Here is a 10579-nt window from a genome sequence, read left to right on the forward strand (position 1 = left end):
CACAATAGCGCGTTTTCCAAATGCAGCCAGAATAACTGTATGCTTATTATCAAGCATCGCACATCGCGTTATCGTGCTGGTCTGCCAGAAATGTAAGTTTGAAATATATATATAAAGTAATTATTAAATTAGTTACTAGTTATAAAATAAATGTAACTAAGTTAAGTTACAGTTATAAATGGAAGAAACGGAACAAAGTTAAGTTATAGTTACCAAAAAAAGAAAATAACTGTAACTGTAACTTCGTTACCAGTAACGGGTTACTTCCCAGCCCTGAATATTGGATCCATTAAGGAAATTCTTGGCTTTTATTATTTTCATTCGATAGTTGGTTAAGTTTATAGAAATAAAACGCGCTTTGATACGGCGAGTATGACGGGCTAATTTGAACGGACAAGGCACGTAAAATGTATGTGTGCAAGAAGAGAAATAAAAAAATGCAAAATCTCTTCTTTTCTTTTCTAATCAGCGGAGTAACTCGAACATGAAGCTTCCAAGAAAACTATGAAGACATCAAACAGGCAATTCCACTCCAAAAATCTCGAAGATGTTACAAGCGGGCGTCCACCAAATCCGCATCCTCCACGCGCACATTCGTCAGCCGGGTTACTTTCTTCACGTTGGCGTCGCGCGTAATTCTCTTAGCGACGAACAGGATCGGAAGGGGGTTGGGCCGACTCGTAAGTGAAGAATCTCATCCGCTGGCTCGCCTCGCGTTATGCTTCGTTATGCAAGATTTACGCGCGCGCTCATTCCGGCCGACGTGACACGAGAGCGAGCGAGTGTGTCGCTGCTCGCGCGAGCGGATAAAAGTCCCTCAAAGCCGCTATTGAGACGACGCGGTTACGCGTCGCGTGGAAAATGCGTCGGTCATCGTCATTCCCTCTCGGTCGCGCTCCGGAGATGACGTTCACACGCGCGCGTGTGCGCTTCATTGCACCCCTCCGTTCTCTCGCCTGTCTCTCGCGGGTGTCGCGCGAGAGAGGAGAGGAGAGTCGGAGGCTCGCGCCACGCATGTGTTTACGTTACAGCGCAGGAAGCCGCAGGAGAGACGCTCTCTCGCGCCGCGTAGAGCGGCAGGAAAATGCGTTCTAATGGATGAGCGTTATTTGCGCCGCGAACAGACGTGATTAACAGGGCGATTTCTCGCAGCGACGGCTTCGACGGCTTCAACGCCAATCTTCGTCGCGGACGAAACGCTCCTGCGCGTCGGCAGTATTTTACTTTAAGATGATATTACAATATATCAATATTCTGTTTCATATTAAAATCTTCCATCATTATTTGCATGTTTAATGTTTTAATGATTCGATTCGATTTCATTCGATTCGATTCGAATTCGAATGAAATTTCATAGATTCGATTTGATCCGAATTCGAATTTAAAAAATGAGATTCGATTCAATTCGATTCGACATAAAAATTCTTGATTCGCACATATCTCTACTGTGTATATTTAAAAATAAAAAGCTATAAAGATGATATTGACTTGAAGATGATGACTTGATTTCAGAGATTTCAATGATATGTTCATTTTCTATGTGAAACACGTGTCTCAGTGTATAATACATTGACAACTAACTAAGTGTACCATTCTGTTTCGCTTTCTGTTGAGAACACAAAGCACAACTTTTGTAATTAAACTATATTTTAAAGCGCAACAATTCAGAATATTTTTGCTTCATTAAAATTTCACTTTTTAATCATACGTAATGTCCAGCAGCTAATAATTCCACTGCCATTCGTTTGGATGCGACACTTGACAGACTAGAAAAATCCACATTATCCCACTATTACACAATACCCGCACTTCCTCTATGTTGAATATTTAGTATTGACTAAATTGGCAAATAGAAATCAAATACCTTGTTTTATTTGTGATCGAGCTTTTGTCCAAATCAGTTAGCTCGATTAAATGATGACGATAATGCGATAAAACGAGAAATAGCTATGAGAAGGTGCGAAGAAGCTGATAAGCAAGTTGATTTGATGGATGATGCACACTTGTGCCTTAATTGTAAATGAACTAAAAATATCCTGAATTATTACGTTTTAAAATATACTTGAAAAAGTATATACTTAAAAAATTTACTCAAAAAAGTTGTGCTTTGTGTTCTCAACAGAAAGCGAAACATAATCGAATGGTACACTTAGTTGTCAATGTATTATACATTGAAACACGTGTTTCATATAGAAAATGAAAGTATCACTGAAATCTCTGAAATTAAGTTATCATCTTCAAATCAATGTCACCTTTATAACTTTTCATTTTTAAATATACACAGAACAAAAATTTTTAGATGTAAATCAAAGTAGGAATACATTTTACTCGTTGAAAATAAGAAATTGTGATATTAGACACTTTTGACATTTGACACCTCGTAGAAGTCAAATGGTCAATTATTGGGGATTATGCTCATGGAAACTTTTTATCAGAGAGACAAGATCTACAACATATCAAATATTTAGCCAATTTCACCGAAATATAATTTACATAAGGAATTGTGCGGGGTCCTTTCTCGCATTTCTCGTTTCCTTCAAGTTTTCCTCTGCACGTCCTGGGTATTTGTCATTGAGGCTTTATCTGATGAAATCTGCCCTCGCTGCTATTCTCGTATTAACCGTCGAGCATGACGTCGTGACGTCTAATCGTGTCTAAATCGCGAAATTCCTCGTCAGAGTGCGATTATCGAGGGATGACGCGTGTCGCCCACGCCGCTGCTCCCGATTTAATCCCTCCACGTGGGGAAATTTGTAATACTCGAATATAGAAGCGCAGCTTCGTAAAGGCGCGGTAGCAGACGGCTCTCTCTCTCTCTCTCTCTCTCTCTCTCTCTCTCTCTTTCATGAGACGGTGAGCGTAAGAAAATGTTACCTGAAGATAGAGACGAGAGATGTTGCCTCACTCCGCCGTGCCGAGGTCGTTGCAGGTGCGAGGAGGGCAAGCGAGCGCTCAGAGGGTTAATAAATCGGCGGTCGTGCGCCGTGCAATCAAATCCGCCGCGATCGGCCTCTGCAATCTGCGCGTATGCGCACATGAAACCGACGGGGTGGCTGATGCAACAGGAAGAGTGAGCGCGAGGAAGGGCGGGAGGATCGGGAAGCTGCCAAAATTACAGCCATTATCGCGATAGAGGCGAGAACCGGCCGATGTTTGCTTAACCCGATCGGAAATTGACCGAAAGAGGTCGAGCGCGATGTACCGATGGAGGAGGGGGCGGGGAGGTACAAGAGGGGAACGAGGGTATGCGAGAGCAAGGATCAAAAGGAAGAGTGCGTGATTCACCCCGAAAAATGGGCGTACTGAGCCGTTTAACCCGCGAGTTAACAGGGTGGATCCTGCGAAATACGATTTACGATCTCGGCTCTTTCGCGCACTTGCCGTTGTTTATACAAGGTGAATCCACTCGGCCGTGCTTTGTCTTAACAAGCTGCGCTGATAACTTTATCGTAGCTGATTGCGCTGAGATTTGAGTTTCGTGACATTGTGCATTATCATTTGTAGGCAACCTTTCTTCCCCTCTCTCTCTCTTTCTCTCTCTCTCTCTATCTCCCCCCCCCTCTCTCTCTCTCACTCTCTCTTCCCCTCTCTGTTAATCGCGCAGAGTTGAGGAGACTCGAAGAATACTATCGGTCTTTGGCGTTAAAATTCCACGAGGCTTCTGCTGCAACGGACTCTTAATACAGTCAGTTTTTCTCACCGCTCACCCGAAAACCGCTCGTGTCGATTATTCATTGTTTTTTGTGTCTTATTTCTATTATATACAATATAATATTTGCATCTTCGTATTTCGGATAACGCAAAATGTTTAGACAAGAATTCGCTCAGTGTCGACGTTCGCTTGGAGAAAACTTGTACACTCAAAAAAAGTATTCTATTTGTAAAGTGATTTTTCCCATAGTCTTATATTTTAAGCGAAGCTTTTTATACAAAAAGAATTCCTCTTTCCATAAAGCGATCAAAGTGAACCATTCATCTAAAATTTATTAGATATTATTCCAACTGTTTTCCTCTTCTTTGAAGAGGATTTCCTTTTATATCGATTAATTTTCCTCTTATACGAAGAGGAATATGTTGATCTGAATCGTCGGTTTCTTTTGTTCAGTCATGCTTTATTTCCAGACATGAGCGAAAAAATAATCATATGCTTATGGGTCAGAATATTTGGAACGCTTTTTAAAAAAGGTATGTGTATTGCTGTAACATGTAACGAAGATAATTTACCCATATTTGATCAAATAAACAGTATATAATCTATTGCAAGAAGTTGAATGATTTTTTATTTTAACTATTAGCGAATTCGGTTGCTTGCATTAGTACGCACTGAGTGGCTATTAAGGCTCGTTCATTGTTCATTCTTATATTTAAAATCGTGTTCAATATACCTTTAAATATTTTTTGGCCAACAAAATGATCTGAATGAATGCCATATAGACTATTTTACTGGCGAGGAAATATTTAAAAAGATGTGTTTAACACGATTTGAAATATAAAAATGAACAATGAACGAGCTTTAATAGGCACTCAGTGCGCACTAGTACAAACAATCGAATTCACTATATGTTTTATACAATTGGTCATGATGAACATGTTTGTAGCTACGAAGTCCATAACAAAACTGATTGGAAATTTTTTTGTTACGATGATCTTATTTCATTCGTGTTTACTTATTGTAGAACTGGAGCCAGAGGTACATCTATATATATACAAGGGTAGTCCCAGAAGTACCTGACCTGACGTATAGATAGCAGTTGTTGTTTGAAAAGAATGACTATGGTAGAAAGTACCAACCTTATAAAGCTTAAGTTTGAAGTTTGACGACGCTACGTTGTTTAGTATTTGTTTGGCAGCCATCAATAGTGAACGCTCTCAGTGAATTTGTAAACATGGAAAAAATTGGTCATCGTTATGTGATACAATACTTTCATTTGAAAGGCCTCAGTCCAACCAATATCAAAGCGGAGCTAAATTCTACTCTGGGGGAGTCTGCTCCTTCGTTTACAACAGTAAAATATTGGGTGGCAGAGTTTAAACGAGGCCGTACGAACTGCCAAGACGAACATCGCAGTGGTCGACTGAAATGAGGTGACCACGCGAGAAATGGTGAAGAAAATCCACAAAATGGTATTGGATGACCGTCGACTGAAAGTGCGCGAGTTAACAGACATGGTAGGCATTTCAAAAAGTACATTTCATATTGACTGAAAATTTGGACATGAGAAAGCTGTGCGCAAGATGGATGCCGCGATTGGAACAAAAACAGCGTCGTGAGGATGTTTCAATCGAGTGTTTGGCGAAGTTTCGCAACAATAAAGCCGAGTTTTTGCGTTGATTCATAACCATGGATGAAACATGGGTCCATCACTTCACACCTGAGACGAAGAAACAGTCAAAACAATGGACCAAGGTGGCTTGATGGCTATTTTGAGGAGCTCGACGATTCTCACTATAAACAGGGTATCGAAGCTATTGAACATTGCTGGGAAAAGTGTATTCAGCTAAAAGGAGACTATGTAGAGAAATAAAGATATTTTTTCTCAAATTTTTTATGTTTCTTTGTTAGGTTAGGTACTTCTGGGACTACCCTCGTATATACATTACTTTTCGTTATACATTATAATAATTTTTTCAAATTAACTTAACCAGTAAATATAACCAGTAAAAATAAAGTACAGTAAGAATAAATAATAATCTTCTTAAAAAAAAGATTAAATAATCTGTATATAAGAGGAAATGTATATTAAAATAGCTTTGCATTATACATAACATATAATCCCTCTAACTTTAAGAATAATGTATTTATGATATTTTCTTCTTAATTTTAGAAGAGTCCTCTTGAGGCCATATATAAGAATAAAATCCTCTAAAATTTAAATGATTTCATTTGTTCTAAAATTACTTTTTTTGGGTGTATCGTGAACGGCCAGGGAGGCAATGTTCCCGAGAAAGTATGGCGAATTTCACGAGTCTAATCACAACGAGTGTAATCATTATTCACCGTCAAAGAGCCCGTCGCCCCGCTAAAAGAAAGCACGAAGACACCGTGTATATCTCGCCCGGTGTTTTGCTCTTTTTTTCTCTCTTTCTCTGTCTTTCTCTTGCCCTTTCCCTCTCAGTTCTTCGTTCTTCTTCGTCTCGACGTACACGAATTTATTATTCCTCGCGACGGTATTACATGTGATGATCATGTTCGAAATGCAGAGGGAGCGCGGCCGATCGTGGCCAACGCGCCTCACGCGTTGTGCGTGAGGTTGAACGTCTCCCTCAAATTGTTTGCGTTGCACGCGGCCGATGACGTCGAGATAACGCGTGCACCGCGTACGCGAGTCGCATGCACGCACGCACGCACGCACGCATGCGTAAGGATATCGTGTTCGCGTTTCTCGCGTTTTTTCCCTCCTCTTTTTTACTGCCGGCTCCCGACTACTTAGGACTTGTTAGCCGGCTTGTATATTTAATTATGTTAATCCCGCGACGCGCGGCGCGAAAACTTGACGGTCGTGCTCGGTAGCCGCGCGCGCCGCTTAACCGACAAATCATCCTGTCAACGATCCGGCAGATCGATCATCGGAAATTATTTACAGCGCGGCCACGTGAAAGCGCGGATCTCGATTTAAGAGCGGAAGCGCGCTCCGAAATCATCCGGCGAGATCGCGCGGCGCATTTTTCTCCTCCGCGCGCATGTCTACGAAAAATCTGTCGCGTTCGCGCACAGACTTCTATATTATACACACTTGACCGATAAGTGGTCTCTTTAACACGTCCCCTAAAAGCATGTATTAAAATTTCCGCGCATGCGCATTGCAAAATCTCGAAAGGAATGTAACTGCACCGTACAGACATTTTTACTTCAGAAAATGTGAATATTTATCCAATATTTAATATTTCCCCTTGCAATGTCACATTCAATGTTCACATAAATATTAAATATTGGATAAATATTAACATTTTCTGGTCTGTATGGTGCAATTACATTCCTTTCGGGACCTTGCAATGCGCAGGTGTGCACGATTTTATGTTTTACATAAGGGACGCTTTTATACACGAAAATCAATGGAAGTTCTCAGTCTAGCTTATATATAGAAGTCTGTGTGTTCGCGACACAAATTCGCGAGAAATGGCGAGATACGCTCGAAATCCGTCATCTTCCAAGGATACTCACCAGGATGAAGCAATCACACGGGCACAATCGTGGCTGTAGATCCGCAAGTCGCCTGGTCCGTTCGAATCCTCGAATCCACGCGCTCCACGGGGCGCGAACTTTGACCTCCTTCGACGTCCAACGAGAGTCGCGAGCGCGCTGGCGCGCGCGTGCGCGCGCGCGGGCGCGTGCAAGCGTCCGCAGGAGTATTCGTTCGCGGGAATGAGCGAGTCGTCGCACGGGAGTGAATCGGCCGGCGATTGTCGACGCAGTTCGTCCGCGAGAGATCTCGCGGCAAATGGATCCTCTCGTTCTAAAGCGCCGCGGCGCGCGCTAACGGTACAGGACGTTTCATGTCCCCGAGGCGAGGAATGCGCGCTCGTGTCGCGAGAAATTCATCAGACGGCTTGGCCGACGGGTTGGTGTCCGTTCGCCTTGAACTCGCCGGCAACTTTCGCCGAATGTCTCTCGCTCAATGTCGCGGGCCACTCTCAGTCATAGGGCTCTCTCTCTCTCTCTCTCTCTCGCGCGCGCTTCTCCGCTTGCCAGCTCCGCGTCGGCCTTCTCGCGTGCAATTCTCGCTGGCGTTCGCCGCGACTTGCCGAGGAAATCGCAAATGACCATCCGCGGGGTGCACGCCGGTCGCCGTGACGCACCTCCGAGGACGCGAGAGGGGCGCCTCCTCGCGCGACGGCACGTGAGACAGTGCCGAATGTTGCGACAACAACACGTGACTGCCGCGGTGAATCCTGCGACTTCTCTCCCGATTTCTCCTGCCTGGCCGCACTTGACACGCCGCGGCCTGCGGCTGCTGAGCGCGAGTGGAGATTCCGCGTCCAAGTCACGAAGCGCTCGTTCCTCAAGCGGGTAACAAGAGGACGGCGCGATCGTAGCCGGGCAGGCGGGCAGGTAAAAGAAGCGCAACACGGGCGAATTATCCTCGAGTGTATAAACGCGCTCCTCGCTGCTGCGCCTCGTCCCTCTGGTCGCGCTGCCCTCGTGCTGAGAGAGAGGCGCGAGACGCGTAATTTGCGCGCATTACCGCCGAGATATACGACGGTCCCGGCGAGTCGATCGACAGGCTGGACGTTGTTGTATGTTACTTCCTTCCGATCGCGTCCCGGAGCTGCCGTCCGGTCCTTGCGTCCCTTTGCACAGGCTGCTGCGACGGCGAGATGAGCCGATTGTGTTGTTGTTGTTGTTGCTGTTATTATTGTTGTTGTCGACGTCGTCCTCCCACGACTCTGCTAGCCGAGAATCACGAGTCGTAGCGATCGCGTTATCTCTTTCTCGGATATCTGCGATATCTTCTTCTATCTGGCGATAATGGCGATCGCTGCGACGTCCGACGCGGTGTCGTTGGCACACGGCGCCCGGAGATGACGGATAACGCGAGATTGCGCTAAGTGCTGCTCACCAACGTTGTCATTATCGACGTCGAATTGCGGCAGTCGTGAGGATCCTTCAGCGATACCTCCGCCGGCCACACGGAGCGTCCTCTCGCCGAGACGTCGGCCAAGGACTCGTCGGCGAGGCACTCCGTTCGCGGGCGGTCCGGTGCACTCGCGCGGTTTTCCCTCGACGTTTCTTTCCTTCTTCTCCGGTTTCTACCGGGACAAAGAAGCGGCAACCGTTGGCGCCGTCACTTCCTCCCGCGAGAAAATGGACTTCTGGTCGATCCAGCGGTGCAGCGCAACGACCTTTGCCGCGCGTTTACGTAACCATGCCAGCGTGGAGTGACCGCGTGTTCCTTCGCTGCGCCGTCGGGGTAGTCCCGGTGACGGTACCGCGCGAGTTCGAGCGAGCGTGGCACACACGGAAGGGGAGCCAGCCGGTGAATCGCGCGCAAGGGCACCGCGGAGTGTCCGACGCGTGTCACTTACGCGGCCAGTCGCGAGAGCGTGCTTCACCACGCAACGAGTCACATCCACGGGGACTTCACTTTTGAGAAAGAGAGACAGGGACTAGTCTCCCCACTAGGCTTCCGGGATCATCCCTTCTCGATTATCCTTGCCACCACCGGCACTCGGTCGCCGCACTTTCACGAGCTCCGGCCGTCGCTGGAAGATCGTCGTGGCGCGGTTCTTCGCGGCACTGCGTCTCGTCGAGGTGACGAGTCATTGGCGCGGACTGACGGAGACGAGCCGCGACGGATCGACGGCGGAGCGGCGAGAGCTAGAGAGACAGCGAGCGAGCGAGAGAGAGAGAGAGAGAGAGAGAGAGAGAGAGAGAGAGAGAGAGAGGGAGAGAGGGGGAGAGAAAAGAAAAAGAGAGAAAAAAGAAAGAGAGAGAGAAAGAGAGAAAGAAAAAAAAAGAAAGAGAGAGGGACAGAAAACCGATACGCGCGGGTAACGTCCCCGACGAGAGCGGCTCTCGCGCGGAAATCGGGAGTAGCACTGACTCGCTTCTGGCGGGGTCGTGCGGCGATAGGCTTGAGTTGCGGCAGGCCGCGCGCACCGCTCGGTCCTCCCGCTACGGCGACGTCTCTTTCTCTCAGGGTGCGAGAGTCGCGTGCTTGCAGACGCCGGCGAACGTCGGCGGCACGAGAGTCGCTACGGGACGGCCGGCTCGGCGCGGCGCGACGGTGCGACGACGATAACACACAGTCCTCTGCGAGGGACGCGGGGTTCGCCGTGGCGCGTGCGAGGTGCGAATGAACCGGGCGCAAAGCGCGACGTATGAGGAGATCCGCTGCTTCATCAACTCCACCGCGCCAGTCTGCCGCTCGCGCGCGTTCGCTCGCCGACGACCGGCGTCGGGAGTCGTCCGAGCCGGCTGCGGTGCCGGCGACCTTCGTTCCAGGACTCGCTGGTGCGTCGCGTTCGCGGTTCGACAGCGCGACGAAGACGACGACGATGATGACGACGGTGACGGCGACAACGACTCGATGGGTGCTCCTGCTGTGACCAGGTCGACTACAGGATGACGCATGACCAGACGGAAGGCACCGCGCGTGGGACAGCCACCACCGGACCGTCGCTCTTGACCGCTCCGCTGACTGGCGGCGAGCGAGAACGGACGAGGAGTGCGCCGCTGACGGCTAACTTCTCTGTGCGCGCGCGATCGCCCTGCGAGTGCGGCTCGCTGCGCGCTGCGCTCGTCCGTCTGTCTGTCTGGTTCTGCGCTCGCTCGTTCTCTCTCGCTCTCACCGGTTCCGCCGCCGTACGACGCGACAAGCACCGGCGCTCGTCGCTCGAGCGACTCACCACCACCACCGCCATCACCTCCACCACCACCACCACCACCACCATCACCATCGCCACCACCACCATCATCACCATCGCCTCCACCACCTCCATCACCATCACAGCAACCGCCGCCGTCGCCGCCGCTGCCGCCTCCTCCTCTCCAGACGGAACCCCAAAGAAGACCGGCACGTCGCGCGCTCCCACTCTTCCCGCGCACGGTGCGTCGTTCCCCCACCATCAGCGAGATGCC

The 10579-nt window shown here is 48.1% G+C and overlaps 1 protein-coding gene across 1 annotated transcript in view; it reads right to left on the reverse strand.

Annotated features, from left to right (window-relative positions):
- The window catches only part of LOC112590121 (uncharacterized), a 203561-nt gene extending 193199 nt beyond the window's left edge, over positions 1-10362 (reverse strand). Inside the window, exons 1-2 of the mRNA XM_025305851.1 lie at positions 10348-10362; positions 7163-10181 (exon numbers count right to left, since the gene is read on the reverse strand). Of these exons, the coding sequence (XP_025161636.1) occupies positions 9183-10181; positions 10348-10362 (1014 nt within the window). The 3' untranslated portion in view covers positions 7163-9182. The remainder of the gene's footprint in view (positions 1-7162; positions 10182-10347) is intronic.
- Positions 10363-10579: the final 217 nt, after the last annotated feature.

Source organism: Harpegnathos saltator, unplaced genomic scaffold, assembly GCF_003227715.2.
Source record: "Harpegnathos saltator strain DR-91 unplaced genomic scaffold, Hsal_v8.6 scaffold72, whole genome shotgun sequence".
In the NCBI taxonomy this organism is placed as follows: Eukaryota; Metazoa; Arthropoda; class Insecta; order Hymenoptera; family Formicidae; genus Harpegnathos; species Harpegnathos saltator.